Source organism: Rhamphochromis sp. 'chilingali' (genome assembly GCF_963969265.1).
Source record: "Rhamphochromis sp. 'chilingali' genome assembly, chromosome: 12".
Taxonomy (NCBI): domain Eukaryota; kingdom Metazoa; phylum Chordata; class Actinopteri; order Cichliformes; family Cichlidae; genus Rhamphochromis; species Rhamphochromis sp. 'chilingali'.
The window spans coordinates 3,293,280-3,312,232 of NC_137939.1; the positions used below are offsets into that span (position 1 = coordinate 3,293,280).

Consider the following 18,953-nt stretch of genomic DNA (forward strand, 5'->3'; position numbering starts at 1 on the left):
CCTAACAGGTATCTCTGACAAAGCAAGTCTTAACTCTTTGTAGGAATGAGTTCTTATCAGACTACGACCCTGGACACAGTTTTCTCGGGCTGTAAAACGAATCATGAAGCGTTTCCAGGCTGACAGCTTAAGGCTACCGTAACTTTGAAGCCCAATGAGTTGATATTGCAGTATCAGTAACCAAAGAGTCTTTGTAAATTATTCCTTTACTTCTTCCTAGGAGTGGCTACATTTTGTTAATCAGTGCCAACCATTGCCCAGCTAAAAAGAAAATTAAGATTAGTGCCTTATGTAATATTTATCAAATATATACAAAGAAGCACAACGTACAACAGAAGATTGTTACAACTCCAATATATTTTAGTTTTTATGTATAAAACTTTCAGGAATAGTCTTGGCAATTAAAAACAAAATAAAACAAAAAAATAAAAACCCAAAAAACAAAAGACAAAACAAACAAACAAAAAACATACTGTGTACAAACAAGCCCTCATCTAAAACATAATTTTTATTTAAAAAGCAGACATCTGTTACTCCTCAGTAAGATATAAACTTATGATCACATTCAGTGTCTGACAAAAACAAAGCAAGAAGAATTTTCCAAGTTTAGGAGCAAATCCAGTCATTTAAGGTCACGTTTTCACAGCTTCGCCCTGATCAAGGTGACACTCCCAAGTGCCGCAGCCCAGACGCTGAAGATCCCCAACCACCAGCAAATGTCTTTGCAGAGTTTCTTTCATAAATAAATTTAAAATGAACTAAGACCACCCCAGGCATCTGACAGATGTGACCGTCTTTACCTTGTCCCTCCTTCTTTAAATATTCATTCAGTATGCGCCCCAAGCTTCACAGCTTCGGTGAAGTTCTACTCGATCAATATTGATGTGGCTCCTTTGTGCCAGGTTTGAGAAAGGGGGGGAGGGTAGAAGGTATCAAAGGTCACCCGGCGGGAAGACTGGAAGGTCAGGTGAAAGTCCAGTGCTGGTGGAGTTCGGCAGCATTGCAGTCCATCAAAATCTGGCCTCCTTTCAACGCTAAACATTGTCCACTGCTTGGATTCTTCAGAAGATTTTCCTGAAGAACAGAAGGAGTTGGCAAAACTCAAATAAACATAATAATTAAAAGAAATAACTGTTGTTTGGATACAACAACAATTGGTTAAACATCTAGTTTGAGAAAAATCACAACCATCACAGGAGATTTAAAGCAAAAGATGGCCCTGCTGAAGGTAAAATCTCCCTAGCACCACCTCTAAAGTTTTCTACCTTACATATTATATATCATGCATTAAAGCAGTTCAGAGTGTACACACGGCAAGTTGAGGTTTTATAAGTTTTTCTTTGCGATGACCGTCCACTAGATTTTTCAGCAACCTCATGATGACACTCAGTAAGCTCACTCTTTTCCCCCTTTATTTCCCAGTTGCAGCTACCTGGAAGATGGCTGTAGCTTTACATGTGGTGGACAAGTATGATAGCGATTAGCTGCATTTGGCCAAATGTTAAAAAAGAAAAAGAAATGTTGGCCTCCAACTGCTCCTCACCTCTGTAAAGACCCACTCCTGTTCAGGGGCCACACTGGTACCTTTCCCCTTAAGCCGGCACAGCTCAAGCTTCACCGGGTCTGATCCCACCGCCGCATGAACACACAGCTGTTTTCCAATGTTATGACGCAGCTCCTTATGAGAAGTATACTCAAAGTACTAAAGGACACAATCATCCAATTAGAACTCGAATGTTGAAAAGCATAATCAACTTGTCTTTAACATACTGCATCAATTACTTTACCTGGTTGCCTCCCATGTTGTGACAATGATACATGATGAGAGGTTTACCCCCCTGGTTGTTCTCTCCAGCATCCAGGCACATATTAGACCCTAAGTTTTTAATCTGGACCAAACATGGACACAATAATTAAATAGTGCCACAGGTACACATCACATGTTGCGCATTAGATGTTCGCTATTCACAAAACTGACTCACAGATCCAGATTTTTCTGGATTTAAGTCCGGAATAAAGATCTCTGGGTAGACTGTATTTAGGTACCAGCTGAAGTTCTTGCAATGAAGCCTCTCTCTCAGATTCAGGCGATCAGAGATGTCTCCAAATCTATGCTGTACAGCAAAAGGGGCGTTATTTAGAAAAAAAACAAAAACAAAACAAAACACACTAATAAACTTATGAGTACAAAATCATATCAACATGAGTCTGAATTCCAGCCAAAAAGTATCAGAACAAGGGTGATAAATTATTCTTAAAACTGACCTCACTGGCCATAACTGCTGCATTTTGGTTACGCCGATAGTAGATCTTCTTGTAGTCATCCATCCAGACTTCAGCTAGGCGCACCTGGTTGCGGGTGATGACCTCAGTGCCCTTGGGGAAGGTGTGGGGGCTCTTGGTACGGAAGACGTGGCCCACCACAGAACAAGGGATGATCTCTAGCTGACCCCCACACTGCCACACCTGAATCAAAAATGACACTCAAACTCAGTAACAGGAGACTTGTGACAAAGTGGATCTGTGTAAGCAGAGATTAGATAAAGAGGTCTGACCCTGAATGACATTTCCACATTTTCACCGCCCCAAATCTCCATCTGGTCATCGTATGTTCCGATGTGTTCAAAGTACTTTTGTGAGATCGCGAAGAGACCTCCAGCAAAAGTGGGCGTTCTGAAATGTTCATAGTCAGACAGAAAACCAATCAGGTATTTTATACAATTCAGGAAGTTGAACGTGACACCAACATGACTGTTCTTACTTTACAGGGTAGGTTTCATCCTTGCGTAGCCTCTTTGCATCCTCGGGGATGGGTTCCCAGCCAAAAGACAGGCTCCAGTCAAAGTTACCTCTGTTATAGGCGCGGTTGGTGGCCACAGGCTTATGGAACTGGAAGCTGTTGAGGTCAATGCTGCTGATTTCTGGACTAACCACAGCAGTGGGTTCCTCAACAATTCGAGCCAGTAAGGGCTCGAGCCAACCATGGAAACACTCGCCTAAACGGGGAAAACAGGACAGTGATGGCTTCATATTTCTTAATATCAACTACAAAAATAATACCACATTCAGTGTAACATATAGACCAGGAATGTCAAACATAAGGCACAGGGGCCAGAATCGGCCAGCCAAAGACTCCAATCAGGACAACTGAACAGTTTTGGAAAATATGAAGGAGGCCATAGATTTTTGTGACTTAACTGTATTTTTGTGAGTTTTACAGCTTTGCTGCTGATAAAGAGCCATTCATGCTACAGCAAAGTAAGTGAATAATAAATAATTTTTTTAAAGAAATTAAAAAAAAAATAAAAATTCTGTAATTTTACACATTTATCATGAAGAAAAAACAAGATTTGCTGTTGAAATTGCACTTCTTTATCTTATTATAAGAAAGGATTAAATGTGTGGTTAAACTTTACACTGATACAAAGTGGAGTTTCGTTTGTCTGTTCCACTCAAGATCAAAGTGGGTTCCTTTTGACCCTCCGTGTAAAATGAGTTTGACCTCATATAGACAGTAATGACAGATGTTTGCTGGCATTATATTTAGCTGAATTTTTCTTTCTTCTGTGTGAAAATATTTAAATGTTGATGGAAAACACTGTAAATGCACAGACCAAAGTAATTAAGGATCTTGTATGAAAACGCTGAACTGTATCCGACGGTGAATCAGTTAGGCAGAAAGAGTTTAACAGTTACTAAATAAAAAGAGCGTAAAACAAAAGAGATAATTTCAACAAGCTGAATTGATTACGTGTGTCAAATGCAGCAGTCACTAAAAGAAGAGGTGCAGGTTTTGACTACATCCGTTTCAATACTGCTTCATTAAAACCACTCCTTTTCTGGGGTCCTGCCCTTAAACTATGTGGTTTTAATATATTCATAAGCAGCGCATAAAACCAACACTTATTTAGTAGTACACGTAAGATGAAATAATCACGTATTACAAAATATGGACAAGTGAAAATTGTGTGGGTATGTGTGTATATGTATACGTTTACTGCTGTAGTAAACACTTGTATTAGAGTACTGGAGTATTAGATTATTTACAGTATTAGAAGCTGAAAAAGCACATACATTTAACCCTCCAACTCTGAAATGCCTCAGTAAATCACCTGGGATGATTAAAATGGAAACTTTGACTTGTGTATTGTTTGCATGTGCGTTTTCTCACAGTGTGCATCAAGGAAGGTGAGAACTTCAGCTTGCGCAATACTGGCACCAAGAAGCCTTGCTGTGATGAGGCCCTTTCTCTCTGGCTGCCTCACCACACGGACAATCTTCAGCTGACGTATATACTCCTCCAGCCTGCTCTTCAAATGCTCTGCAGGGAAGCAACATAATCATGTCAGTCCTTCCTTTACGTAAAACAAAAGTTGTCCTGAGGCAAGCTGCAACTTTGCTGCAATAAAAGTTACTTTGTAATCAATGCGGTTAATGTGACAGACATTAAACTTCAAACTAAGAGCATTTAGTGAAATGACATGAAAAAGTCAATCATCCATAAAGTTTGTACCCATGAGAGCACTGAAAAAAGAAATACCAATGAACTGTAAACACTGCTCGTAAAACTAGGTTACATTTCCTCTGCAGAAGCCTTCTTGACCACAGTGAACACCACATTTCTTACAAGTTTCAGTCTAACTGAATCCTCCAGCTTCGCACCATGAGCATTATGAAAGCGATCTGTTAGTCAAATGAGAACCTCACATACAGTAGGAAATGCATTTGAGGGTGCCAACATGATATGAGTGAAAACTGCTGCAAAAAAGGAAGAAAAAAAAAGATATTTTAAGCTCATCTAATAGGCCACCAAATACCATTAATGAACAACAGGATGCTTGAGGTTTTTGATGACGTGTAGCAGTGGGCTCATTATTTTAGTGCGATTGCAATCTTTTAGCTACAACATTGTAGTAAACCTGACCTACAAATAAAAAGGCATTCCAATGACTGCACAGCTTAGATTCGAACTAGAGAGCAAACCATAACAAAGCGTCTTTCTATGAAACAAATGGCATGTCAGCAGATTTACAAAAACAAAAAAAACAGGTAAAAATGGTGAAGGTATGCTGATGCACAACATTTACCATTTCAAAAAGTGAGTAGTCAGCTTTGACAAACAGTGTAAGCAAAGTCATATCACCTGACATGCTGGATTGTATAAACACTTCCCATTTTGGAAAGCAGTGAACAGAATATTAAAAACAGGTCTCTTATCATAACTGTTCTGCCTGCTTTCACCGTGTTGGAGGTGCTCCCAGCAGGCTTTCTATCACCCTGCAGCTCATATTCACTGTAGCAAACCTTCTGGACATTTCCCTGGTAAACACAGGGTCATTCTCATATATGACAATGCAGACCATTGTTTGCCTGCTCTAAATGCAAGTCTCTTCACCTATCTGTAAAGCACTACTTGCTTGCATTTTATGAGCAAGCTGCTAAAATCCCAAGTGAACACTCTAGTTTATCTTATCAAAGCTGATAAAGCGACTGAATTATTGCCCTAAAAATCCTGAAGGTCAGTTTTATTAAGTTGAGCCTTGTCAGATTTTCAGCATTTATCCCAGTTATTGCTTGACAGCTATTCCAATATTATAATATATATACACACAAAAAAAATAACCCACATCCCAGTGATTTTCTTTCACATTAAATTAACTATTCATGATTACAGTTATATCATGTAAGAAGTATTACTTTCTACAGGTGACAAAGTGGGGCAGTGGTTAGCACCATCATGTCACAGCAAAAAGGTTCTGGGTTCAAATCTAATGATCATCTAATGGTCAAGGGCTGCCCAAGCTTCCTCTTACAATCCAAAGACATGCTGCTAGGTTAATTAGTAACCAAAAGTGGCCACAAGTATAAATGTGAGCGTCAATGATTGATTGTCAGCTAGCACTGCAACAGACTGGGAGCCTCCCCTCCTCCTATGATGGCTGGGACACAATTTTATTTACATTATTTAAAAGGAAGAAAAGGAATAACTTTATTATTTGCTTTCTAGCAATAAAACTTTACTCCAACAGTGCTGTATTGTCACACACCACTGAACTGAGGCTTCTTGTCAGAGTCCTCCACATCACATATGCTAAGACATTACATGTTTTTTAACCCTTACCTGCAGTACTGGCATCATCTACCAAAATGATCTCTTTTAGTAGGATAGCAGGAGATGTGTGCAGGACGCTGAACACCGTCCTGAGGAGGGTGGACCAAGCCTCATTGTGGAACACTATAATAACACTGGTGGTAGGCAGAGGAGGGCAGCGACGAAACTTCCTCTCTACGCACCTGTGGGTGTGTGTGAGAGTGAGAAGCTTTCATGGTGGCAGTCTTGCAAAGTGACACATAAGAGAATATTCAAGGTTTGCTCACTGATACTTTACATAGCTCAATATGCATCACCTTTAATAACCAGCTCACAATAAAAGTCACTGGGCAGATAAATCTCCGGCCTACCAGGATGTACAAATGTTACGCTACACAAACAGAGCGGATTCAACTATTTACAACAGATTGCCTTGCATTGTACTAACCAGGATACTGCATTCTGTGCATACCATATTTAAAACTGGTTACAGTAAGAGTCTTTCAACTAAGTGTTTTTTTTCCCAGGGAAAATGGGAGCACATTACGCAAACAGATGTAAATAATTCACCTCTGTGAGTATGACCCCAGCTGTGATGCAGCACATTATCTGGCCTGTGTACATATCATCATACTTGCTGGCAAAACAGAGACTTGTCCAAGCTGTGTACGTAATAAATCTGATAACATGCTCTTACTCAGGAGGCCTGGTGTCATCCCCCAGACTGCGGCTGAGCGAGATACGGTCACTGGCAAACTGGTTGAAACAATGCCGTGTCATTCCCTCCTCCTTCTCCTTCTCCTCCCCTGGGGTCATGCTGTCTTTTTGAAACGCTCTCCCATCAGCCCCTGGAGCTTGGGGGTCCTGTGGTGGTCTCTCCAAGTGAGGTTTGAGCTCAGCCTGAGTGTACAATCCACTGGGGCACTTTGTGTCTTCTGTAGGCTGCTCTTTTACTGGTGGTGGCTGTGGAGCGCCGATCTGGAAGCCAATATTGTTGACAGCTTCTCGGACCATCCCCATTACCTTGTCCCTCTTTACCACCAGATCCTGTAACCAGGGGTCCCCAGCTGAAGAGCCAACATCCCTCTGAAGAACTACCAAGATCACCATGAAGAGAGTCCCCCCAAGGAGCACCAGTTTAAGGGGGGACATCCGCCGGCGTATAAAAAAACGCATTCTCTTAACGCTGTTAAGCAAAAAAAAAGGAAAAGAGTAGAAGATGTAGAGTTTGTCTGTCTTGAACCTAACTTTGAAATACAATCCAGTCAACCCCCACACGCCTGTAACCCTTACCTTTTTTTCAAGCTGCTAAACAGTCACCGAGCTATTTTTTACAGTAAATACAAAAATGAAAAGCATGATAACAATCCCTTAAACCGGCTTGCGCCTCTACAAGCGTCAACGGTCATTGCAGTAGGTAATCTAGCCAACCGTGCTCCTCCTCCTGTGTCTCTTTAGGAAACAGTCCCACAGGGCGGGTAGGGTAGAACAGGGAAGAGGTGAGCGAGAACAAACACACCACACCTCTTTGTAAACACCTGAATTCACCTGTTCTGGCCACAATCCTCCACGAGCCACGTGGCAGCAGGTGAGCCTGACCCTGCAGGTCCCATTCCAGTAAATAGGTGACGCACAATGCATTCCCTCAAGACACCCACACCCAAAGACACCTCATCAGTAATGATTATCTGTCACTTGATTCAGGAAGTAGTTTTTTGCTACGTGGAGCATGACAGGAGCATAACTTCACCCAGCCTTGGAGGCTGTTTTCTACTATGAGACCTGAAAAATGATATCATTGCAATCCAGGACGTCCACGTTTCCTTAGCTGACCACTGTTAAGTAAGAGACCCATCACTCTTACTTGGTCATAATTAATTCACTTAACAAGCCAGCTGACTTTCAAACTGGCTCAACAGGACATCCAATATGGAGTTCCACAGGAGGAAATAAAGAACAAACCTTTCATTCATTCACTCATAACTCTCACATAAGTAAATACTGTGTAGAATTTACATCCCATTATGCCTACTCTTCCTTATCAGGAAGGCAAAACTTCAAATGAATCTATATCTTTAGGACTATCGTAGCGCATTTAGGCTGTGGTCAGCAAGATGCTGAGAGTGCAGACAACGCAGACAGCGGGCCTTCAGCGAAACGCGCTCACAGTAGAAATGAAAGAGGAAGAGTTGGTTGCATATGTCCTGGTTTAAGGTTCAAGTAGGGCCATTAAAAGCTTTAAATATAGCACGAAAAATACGCGTCCTGAGTCGTCTCAGATAAACTAGAAACGGCTCATTTTGTCCCGTGAAGCCAATCTGGCAATTAAGGTCACAGATGACACAAACGGCTCGCGACTAATAGGTGGGTATTGTAGATGTTTCTACACTTTAAATACTGCTACTTACCTCAAACCGACAAACAGCCGTCATCTGCACCTGGTCCCTCAGGCTCGATATTCCTTTATTGGTGTGTGTTCTCACACACGACGCGTTTTAGGGGATTTTTTGTTCCCTTAAAGTTTCCAAACAGGAGTTTAGCGTTAACCGGTCTCCCAGCCAGTGCTTTCACTCGAACAGGTGCCATTTGTTGAAATAATTAGTTAAAGTGAGTCCCCTGCTGGCGGCGCGAGTCTTGAACTTACACTTATTTCCGTGCGTCACATCTCACGCGCCAATTTTGACGATGGCACGAGGACCTTTCTTGAAACATACGAAATACTACAAAAATAAGAGCCGCAATTTAAAGAAAAATAAAATAAAGCTGCGGCGTTTCTTTCCCCCCACAAAGAGCCTCACTTGGGCTGCCAGCAGTTGAGACAGGCCACTGTTACTCGCAGGGAATACACATTCGTGCTGTTTTTCATCAGGGATTAGGAGGAATTTATGTCACTTAATTAATGTTCAGCATAGAGTGCTGTAAGTGGCATCGCTATTACCTCAACAGAAATTCATTATTTATGTGCACGCAATTAAATACTCTCTCCTGTATCACCCTCTTGAAACCGTAGACTGATTTATTCAGAAAACGAGAAGGAAGCATCTCTCGGGTTACTGTCATAGGGAGAAATCTTGATTGCAGTCTGCTGATTGACACGATTTCTAAATTAAAGCTAACAAACAGAGCACCACTGTCTGGGCTGAAGCTGGATTGTGAAAGTAGGCCTAATTATTAAGTCTTTATTATTATTACTGTGAAAGGTGGGGAAAGTGTGCAACAGCATAGATTAAAACTGCAATCCAAATAAACACAATAAACAAATGTAAATAATAATAATAAAACCCCAAAACAGACATTTGTTGACTTCTTAACCAAGGGGAATTTAATCAGACCAATAAATGCACTAATGCAGTACTCTCAGACTGCCACTTTTTTAAAAGTAAAATGCAACATTGTTTAGTTAACCTTTCATATTGAAGCCAGAGAGGGACGAGCAAAAGTGAGGATCTTTTCTGCAGCCCATGAAGGCCGCATTTCTGGACAGAAAAGTGAGCATATCAATCAACTTTGAACCTTAAAATGTCAAAACACTCCTTGCAGTTGAATCAATCTGACCACCAGTACAGTAATCTAGCTCCTTCTGTAGTACCAAAGGCTTGGAAAAGAGTAGCTTTCTTCATTAGCTTCAGACAGAAATATTCATTGATACATACATTCATATAACTCGTTTCGGGGGTGGTGGTGGCAGGTGGGGTTACAAGCCTATGTGTGCCAAATACAAAATCAGGTCAAATACTGTTGTGTAAAGTATATACTAGTCCATGAAGAATGTGGACCTTGGAACTGCATAATCTCAAGGCAATACAGAGCAGACAGAAAATTTCTGCATACACTTAATCCTGAAGTGGTCAGGAAACCGGTTCACAATCCAAAAACATACATCATGTAGGCTTTCAGTTGGAATGAAATCAGTCAAAATCACAGTCCAGTAAAAGGCGTAGAAGACATAATTCTCTTCAAACTATCATTTTAACACACACACACACACACACACACACACACACACACACACACACACACACACACACACACACACACACACACACACACACACACACACAAATCAGGAATGGACACATAACTCCAAAGAATAATATAAAACATGCCTCGTAGCAACCAGTTTGGCAAGAAAGCATTGTCGTACAGTATCTTAAAAACCTCACAGTGAAGAGTGACGGTATGCCCACTTATAGATAAAGAACAGCATTCAGTAACATGTGGTCACACCCACACACATACAGCACATTGTCTCACACACACACACTGGTATAAAATGTTTCATAACAGTTTAACAATGTCTCTTCATTTCCGTGACAGTAATGCAATCGTGCTTCCTTCATGTCGTACTTCTTGTTTTTGGCTTGAACCAAAAAGAGAAAAAAAGAAATATTCGGAGAGCAAAGTGCTCAGAGATTTAAGGGAACCACAAACAGCCGAGATCCAGACCGTTAAAAACTACAGACTGGAGGAAACAAATAAGGCCCTGATAAGAAACACAAAAATCCAAGACAGGGTAGTTGCGTTTGTTGTCTGCATATATGTGCATACGTGCACGTTCTCCTTCATTATAAAGTCCACAACAAAATAAGGGTTCATGCCTGTCAATGACAGTGACATTACCGTGGCCTTTGCTAGCAAAAGGATGAATAAATTACTTAAGTTTACTGTACTTTTTGAGCAGATTCATTAGTGTGTGTCAAATGTCAAACACTTGTTCTTTGGTTATTTTCATCCATAGTGTTGTCCTTGCATATATTCTTTTATAAAACAGTTTTGTTTTTTCCACAAAAAAATAAATAATTACTCCAGATGAAATACTTGTACTATTGCTCATAAACACAAGCATAGTCACTTCCGTCCTAAGGCAACTGGGCTTCATTATCTCTCGGGCAGCTTGGGGAGAAAAAAACAACAACCTCCTAACACGAACAACACCCTCCATTTGTGCATCTGAGCAACATACAGTCTCGTCTCTGCTGGCCTTCTACTGTCCCCAGAGTGCTTGCACCACGCTTCGAGCTGACCACTCTCTGTCTCTCTTTGCAGTCTCTGACGTATCAGTGGAGTGGGAGTCACTCTGCGGTCAAACGGTCTCTCGTTAACTACCTGGGGGGCCACTGGTGAGGAAGTAAGTGGTCATCTCTCCCTTCCCCTTCACCTTGACGACACCTCGACATTCCAGCTGGTATCCATTGTTGGCCAACACGTGGTACAAGTCTGTAGTCACCTAAGAGATGACATGGATATTTGACACTCAGGATATTAGATATTCAACCCTTCCTAAGAGTCAGTCCTAGCTTCTCCCTAAAGCATGATGACGGAGGCATAAGTTTTTAAATATGAGGATTTAAAAAAAAAAAAAAAATCTTCAGCACTTATTAGTGTCTGAAAAAAAGTAGTTCAATTGATACAAGTTAAACCAAAAAGTCTTCAAAATGTTATCTGGGAAATGAAAACAATCAGTTCACGTCAGTGCATAGCAGAGAGGGCATTTTGATATGCAGTAACACAAAGTGTGCAGCAGATGGCAGCGCTGCTGTAATGAGACTCAATCTTTCAAGGAGCTCTTTTGGCAGTACAGCTTTCGATGTTTCTCACACATTTCAAAATATCTGTTCTGCATCTATAAATAAGATTTTTTTGTTTTCCCAAAGCTAACTTGCTGTGGCTTTCCACCACTGAAGGAGATAACACTGCGATAGCTGCATGAAGTCTACAGGGAATTTAGATTTGGCTCTCTATTCCTCCCCCAGAGGGACTTTAGAGCACAATTACTGCTAGAAAACAACACAGGACTCTTACTTCGGGAGGGCAGATGTCTGGGCCTAAAGTGAAGTAAAGTGAAGGACGGTGCACTGATTGAATGTGCAGAATGTAGTATGTGTGGAAGCATCTGTAGTATGCTTCCACACAGAGCAAAGGTCTAGGTTTAGATATTGTAAACAAGACTTTGAACTGTGTGCGAAGAGCATTTCTCAGCTAGAGCGAAGATGGCTAATGTGCGGCCATTGTTTTGGGTGTAAATAAGCATTTCATGTTGGAATAACCACTGGCGACAATTTGATGACTAATTTAACGAGTAACTGGATTGGTATTCTATGTTGGCTGACTGATCCAACAATTACTAAAAGGACAAAACGTTTTCTTGTAAACATAAAATTGCAAACTGCTGGGGAGTAACTGAGTCACTGTTACCTGAATGTAGTCTGGCACGCCTGTGCTGTCCATCCTGCTGGCCACATTGACCGTGTTCCCCCAGATGTCATACTGGGGTTTCCTGGCTCCTATCACCCCTGCTACAACAGGCCCCATGTTCAACCCTAAGAAAAAACATGGCTGTGAGACATCATAACAGATAGAGGACTTTAACTAAATATTAATGCAGCGTCTGCTTGAACGCATTATTGTTGATCTCCGTTGACTGACATCACAAAAGCGCATCCAAAGAAAACTTATCGGATTTCAAGAGCAATTTTCACTCTCCTTCGTGTTTACCTATCTTCATCTGGAAGTTGTTAAAGGAGTGCTCGTTGATGTATTTCATCTGCTCTCTAAGCCTCATGGCATAATCAGCCAACGCCAGGATGTGTGAACGGCCCTCTTTATCGTAGGTGGAGTCATTGAGGCCAGAAGCTGCCATGTAGGTGGAGCCAATGGTTTTGATTTTTTCCAGCTGACGGAACCTCTCCTCACTGATAATCTAGGAGAGAACAGCAAAGGACAGAAATAAAAGCAGCATAGCAACAGGTCAGCAGCACTGGCAGATGGTTACATCTAATGACCACACCGTGTCCAATAAATGTTTCCTAAATTATTGTAACGTGCATTAATTGTTCCTTATATTTCCTTTTGCTCACCTCATCAAAGTCAGCGATGATCTCATTGAGGAGCCTGAGACACTCCACCCCCTCGTTGTTAGCCTCCAGCTCCACATAAAACTCCGAAAAGTTGCTTATGGAGGCAAACATGACAGCAACACACTCACATGACTGATAGTACAACTCGTCATTACGACGCTCCCGTGCAAGGAAGTGAGCAGCTACATCCTTTGGCAAGATGTTATGGAGCAAGCGGCGATTGTACGCCTGCAGCTCCTCCATGTCCTCCTTCTCCTCTGTAGCCTTAAGTGGGACAGGGAGGGATACGGTTACTTAGTCACGATGTCAGGTGACTGGATTCATGATGTTATTACAGCTGCTAGAATTGGCCTTTTCACAGAAGACAATTTGACACCTCATAGTAAAGATTTTGACATTACATTTAGCTCCTTCACTTTTAGTCCTGCTGCCATATATGTGGGCTCAGCAGCACAGTGGCATGGCTTAATAAGAACAGAGCCACTGTTAAAGCTAAACTAACATGATTTTCAGGCTATGACAAGTCAAACTGCCCACAGTGAAAAATGTCTTTTGCTGAGTTTAAGTATTTTTGGTTTCCCTTTTGTTTATAGTCTACACACGTAATCGTTCAGCCTACCTGCAGCTTCCAGAGGAAGTCCAGACGAGCGGTGGACTCCACCTGCTGGCCGTGCAAGTAGAGAGCCAGAACAAAAACTGTGAGGATTATAGGAGTCATGACCTTTAGGGAGACCTTGGTCACATCGTCGCAGCTGAGGAGGGAAAGATAAGCAATGAATGAGTGTCTTCAATATTAAAACTGATGCATACCACTGTTCTGCAGTTTTATTGGAACCAAATCTGGAAAACAGCCAAGAAAGAGTCATGTCTACAAACTATATGGGCCTCTTAAAGTAGATATAATCAAATATACAACTTAACATACTGCTGCAGAGAATCATTAACAGGTTTTAATTGCCTCAGGAAAAAAAAAGAGCATATTTAAAAAAAATAGAACTAAACATGAAAGTAGGTCTATTAGAATATAAATCTTATTTTAAAAAGTAGGCTAATTTTAACCTAATCCACAGTACTGTGACACAATAGAGACTTTTCAGGTTGAAAACTGGGAAAACAGTGACTGTGTTAGCATTGCCGGTAGGGGACTCACAATTTGTAGGCAATGACCAGCATGTCTGCGTTGTCGAACAGGGCCACCTGAGGCCACTCCACTAGCAGGAGGAAAGTGAGCTGGATGAACAGCATGAGAGCCAGCTTCCCTATGCTGCTGATGTGGAGGAACACAGAGCAGGCCAGCAGGGTCAGCAATACACTGTAGCTGAAATACTGCAGCACAGAGGAAACAGAGACAAAAGGAGGAGGAGGAAGAAGAGAAGTAGATTTAGGTTTAGAGTGATAAGTCAAGATTTCACCAATGAGGAAAAACAAACATGAACATGAAGAACGCACCTATGATTCAGTGTGCATGTGCAAAAGCAAATACGAAAACCCCTTTTCAAATATTGGCTATGTAAGAGCGCTGTGTTCATTAAACTGCCCAGGTGATGATACAAAGTGACGCACACAAAGAGCCACTTTGAACTTCTAACATTCCCCCCCTCGGTTTCATGAAATCTTAACCACAACTGCAAGTGTGCACGTGTGAGAACAGACATTTTTAGTATGAGCGCTACAGAGGTTCAAGCACGTAATGAACCTTTACTTCTCTCTCTCTTTGTCACTAAGAGCAGGCTCTCTCATTCTCCATGTGGGTATCCGTAACAGCAACGAGGTGCTACAGCTGCTCTCACGCCTCGCACTCAAACTGTGAAAACCCCCTCTTCTGGATTGGGAATAATGAAAATGCGTCACAGACAAATATTTTAATCTTGCTGCAAATTACAAACAAAATTCAGTGAGATAAGACACGACTTCTCCTGTGGACACTCTCCAAACAATTCTGTTTCTTAGTGAGTGCTTCATAAAATCTGCCTCCTGGCTCTTATGAAAAAGCAACCGGAGGTGCTCATTCAGACATGAAAGGGACACGTTCAGAGGCCGTCAGAAGGGAACGAATGTCTGAAAGTGGCTTTACAGACACACAGGCTTTTTAAAAAATGCTGTGGAGCTGACCTCTGGAAAAGGGCAGGGCATTGTCTGGCTGGAACACAGAGTCGAACCGTTGCTGGTCAGGTTATAAAGCAGGCAGGAAGTCATTGATGTGTTCAACTCCTTGGCCACACACTCCTTCAGGTTCTCTCTGCTGCATGTAAACTGGCAAGAGAGAAGGAAACAGTTTGTCATTAAAGAGTCAATAATTGGAATCAGCGAGGAAGAGAAGCACATGTTATGCCTTATATTGCAGCACATATGGTGCTGGTTTTAGGAGGCGGTACAACATGTTTGCTGATTATTAAATAACTTTGACCAAGAGATGTACAGCGAAGGACATTTTTGCATAGTTTCTAGTTTTCATTGCTCCTCTCAGGTAAAAATAATGACTATAGGCATGTGTAAATTAACAAAGTCCTAGTAAACAAGGGGAACCTCAAGGGCTGTAAAAATAAGCCAGGAAGCTTCTCTCTTGGCCAAATGTGTTAATCCTCATGTTAAAATGCTCAGCTACACTTTTCACAGTGTATTTACATTCTGGTACAAAAAAAGGTTTGGCCATTAAAGCCACTTTGTAGCAATAGTTGTATCCCATGTCGCTTAACCCATTTTTAGTGGACTCATCTCACAAAAAATCTGTCTTTCTATGTGTTGCAGCCCATCTGAGAAGTTTTGTTTAGTGAAATTCATCTGTTACCTATGAACAAATTAACAGCGTGTATGTGTGTCTGTGCTTTGCATCCTTACCTTTCATAAATAAAGCTTGCTAACCAAAACTTGATAGCATTAGCTGACAACATAGCACTCTGCACCGAGCACTGCGAATACGTTTTAATTCTGGACTTCAAAAATCCAACATGGCACCAACACTCAAGCTTAAAAATGTGTGGTCAGGGGGGCAATGCCCATCTTTTATATAGAGATTTTGCCTTGAGCAGTATTTATGTCAAAATGCTGTATCTGATTATACCCTATATACTAGAAGTTTTCAGTATTCATATAGTCACGCATGTATGGAGCACATATAAAACTGAATGGATCTTTATAATGATCACATGAAGAAAATATTGATTTCTACAACCTCATCCATCACAGTGATAGATTATGATTAATTGCCTCTATCCAGCAACATCCATATAGCCAGAATAGTGCTTAATTACTTTATGTTAAAGTAATGTGTAATAATATTTAAAATAATCAGGAAATAAGTATTTCATGATGCAAAAAAGCATCAAAATTAAGACAGTCCATACCATGTTAGCAAAAGAAGAGATATAGAGGAGGAGGATGGTGAAGACGGCCACCAGTGTGCTGTTTGCTCGAGATCGGACTATTTTCTTGGTCACTGTCTGCAAGGCAGCTGGAAAAAGCTTTGATACAGACAGCAGGGAGAGCATCAGATAAGGGAGAGTTAATGCCATTAGCGATGCTGAAAACATGTAATAATGTCTCTTATCTACAAGAGGAACCACATGATTGGCGAAGGCCTTTGTTTCGTACTTTGATGCAAGAGTAGATGGCACAGACGAAGAGGATGTTGGCGAGGATGACGAAGACGCTAATGTAAAGACCGAGCATAAGCGGCGTTCTGAGGAATAGATGAAAACAGAGTCATTAAGATGTACAACTCTAATGAACTCCTCATAAACGAATCAAGAGCACATTTCCTGTGCACAATTCAGTATAACTGGAAAAGGCAACTTGTCAAAGAGAACTACTTACTTTGGGAAAATAATAACTTGAATGAAGCAGATACAGCAGAAGACAAAAAGTATGCAGGCCACATATCCCCCGAAACGATCGTCAACTTTTTTAGAGTACTACAGAAAAGACAACGAATGAGAAATCAGATGAAATGAATTTACAATTTTTTTCTTTTAGGGACGTTTTGGGGTGAATTTCAATTTAATTTTTGTCAAATGTCAACCTTTTTCTCAAGTTCTTCAGTCTGAAAAGTGAGCAGAAACTTCTTGACATGATCTTTCCTCAGCTGGTCAATGCTGCGCGCATCGATGGCCCGTCCGAGAAACTCATCCACCTCATCCTCGGTGTTCAGTGCCTCCTGAGTACAGCGACTGTGAAGTACAGGGAACAATAGGTCACTGTCATTGCTGCGTGTTTGCTTCACTGTGAAAGTGTGCGTGTGTGCGTGTACATGTTTAGACATCTTTGTGAGGACAGAAAATTGGCACGTTACTACCCTAAGTGTGGAGCAATAGCCACTTATGGGGACAAAATGCCAGTCCCCACGAGGTTGAAGGCGTCGAGGCTCAAAATGTGTTTTAGTGTCAGAATTACAATTGGGTTATGGTTAGGTTTAGGCAAAGGGGAAGTATTATGTCGATTAGATGTCCTCACTAAGACATGAAACGAGTGTGTGTGTGTGTGTGTACATGAGGATGTTGCCCTATGCTGTGACACAGAGGATGACTCAGAGATAACATGGCATTAGTGTGTTTGATGGATCTGACTGTGCAAAACCAACAGTTTACTCTAAAGTTAAACTGCTACAGTGACAGCTGACAAATCAAACACTTGAAACTGGAGCCCACCCAAAAAAACCCCACTCACTTTTCTTTGCTGGATGCTTCATCGATGCCCTGAGAAAAACAAAAAGAGAGAGTGAAAACAAAAAGAAAAAACAGGATAGAAAAAGAAACAAAGGGAAAGAGATTATCATGTGGTCACAGTACGACTGAAAAATAGACACAGACTCAGACATCTGCACAGCTAATCCCTGTGAGCCAGACTGATGTTTTAATTAATGCTGGGAGGCTTCAAATTACACCCTCTTTGCCCCTAAGGCTGAAACCCTTTGAGATGGAGAAAAAAAAAGAGGAGGAGGGAAAAGAATGTACGAAAGAAAAGGAAATGAGACTTCAAACATAGAGAGAGAGGATGTCAGAAAAAGTGTGTGAAAAAGAAAACATATGCAGCTGCAGACTCATCATATTAGCTCGAATAGTGAACTAGGAATCCTTGAGAGCCCTACAGATCAGTACTTCTTCTCAGGTCCTCGTTGTCTTCTGTTACTGTTTGCCACTCAAATGTATTTATTTATTCACAGAACACTGTCTAATATGAAGCCAAAAGTAAGATGGGAACAAATAAGCGTGTACAGCTATGCCAGCAACTCTGTGAGGCTTTACACAGCAACATAAGGTAGGCATGCTTACGTCACGTCACCAATACTTATCTTAATACGCATGTTAGCATGCAAGTCAGGACAAGGGTAAGAATACTCTGTAACAGTAAGCTAAGATGCCATCTGTAAAAACAGTACCATAAAAATGTAGAAATACAACCCAGACAGATGACGCTACGGCTGAAGTGTCACTAACTTTAGTTCTTCCAGTCGCCACTTGAGTTCAGTTCCAAAAGCGAGTCAAATCTCGTCTTCATGTTAAAATGTCCAACATCACAAATTTAAATAAAGATGTTTGCAACCCGTTATAAAGAATGATTTTGTTCTCCCTTCATAACAATTTTAAAGTTGGAGTGGGGGAGGCGGGGGTCATTTCCTTCAACTATTTGGATTTTCTTAAGCCTTAAAAGAAGAACAGGTGACCTCACAGTAGATATGTCCATCTCTTTTATACAGTCTGTGATACCAACTCTATCCAGATGAAATGTCCACAACAGTATACGCACACATTTTTTTAAACAACCTATTGAAAGTATATTTATAATTTAACTTGAGAGAATGGAGAGGATGAGGAGGTACTGTAGAAAAGTGCATACTGTTCCCTCTGTGTAACTCACCATCTTCTGGTAGGCTTTAGGCTCCTTGTTTCTGTTGAAAGACCTGTCAGGCACCCAACGTGGCATCACTCCCTCTGCAGAATTTGCACGTGTACGCTGCATTTTAGCTATCATGGCTTTCTCTTCTTTCTGGAAGTGAAGAAACCCCAACA

General features: G+C 41.2%; 2 protein-coding genes across 6 annotated transcripts in view; both read right to left on the reverse strand.

Moving 5' to 3' along the window:
* Window positions 1–316: 316 nt before the first annotated feature.
* Window positions 317–8,689, reverse strand: galnt6 (UDP-N-acetyl-alpha-D-galactosamine:polypeptide N-acetylgalactosaminyltransferase 6 (GalNAc-T6)). 2 transcript variants are annotated; one of them, XM_080897850.1, is made up of 11 exons: window positions 7,385–7,727; window positions 6,789–7,277; window positions 6,122–6,294; window positions 4,172–4,321; window positions 2,762–2,996; window positions 2,556–2,673; window positions 2,266–2,466; window positions 1,983–2,114; window positions 1,788–1,889; window positions 1,544–1,702; window positions 317–1,074 (listed from the first exon to the last, which is right to left on the reverse strand). In XM_080897850.1, the coding sequence occupies exons 2-11, from the start codon at window positions 7,265–7,267 to the stop codon at window positions 964–966; spliced, it is 1,860 nt and encodes a 619-aa protein (XP_080753976.1). In that variant the 5' UTR covers window positions 7,268–7,277; window positions 7,385–7,727; the 3' UTR covers window positions 317–963. The 2 variants fall into 2 exon arrangements, with proteins under 2 accessions (XP_080753976.1, XP_080753975.1); XM_080897849.1 differs by lacking the exon at window positions 7,385–7,727 and adding an exon at window positions 8,500–8,689 and having other exon boundaries at window positions 318–1,074.
* A 674-nt stretch (window positions 8,690–9,363) lies between these two features.
* The window catches only part of adcy6b (adenylate cyclase 6b), a 38,873-nt gene continuing 29,283 nt past the window's right edge, over window positions 9,364–18,953 (reverse strand). For all 4 annotated transcript variants that reach the window (XM_080899280.1, XM_080899283.1, XM_080899281.1 and 1 more), the window contains 13 exons: window positions 18,802–18,930; window positions 17,611–17,639; window positions 16,967–17,114; window positions 16,762–16,859; window positions 16,540–16,627; window positions 16,293–16,409; window positions 15,061–15,201; window positions 14,099–14,274; window positions 13,568–13,700; window positions 12,949–13,212; window positions 12,587–12,791; window positions 12,287–12,411; window positions 9,364–11,318 (listed from right to left, as the gene is read on the reverse strand). In XM_080899280.1, coding sequence (XP_080755406.1) covers window positions 11,190–11,318; window positions 12,287–12,411; window positions 12,587–12,791; window positions 12,949–13,212; window positions 13,568–13,700; window positions 14,099–14,274; window positions 15,061–15,201; window positions 16,293–16,409; window positions 16,540–16,627; window positions 16,762–16,859; window positions 16,967–17,114; window positions 17,611–17,639; window positions 18,802–18,930 — 1,782 coding nt within the window. In that variant the 3' untranslated portion in view covers window positions 9,364–11,189. The remainder of the gene's footprint in view (window positions 11,319–12,286; window positions 12,412–12,586; window positions 12,792–12,948; window positions 13,213–13,567; window positions 13,701–14,098; window positions 14,275–15,060; window positions 15,202–16,292; window positions 16,410–16,539; window positions 16,628–16,761; window positions 16,860–16,966; window positions 17,115–17,610; window positions 17,640–18,801; window positions 18,931–18,953) is intronic.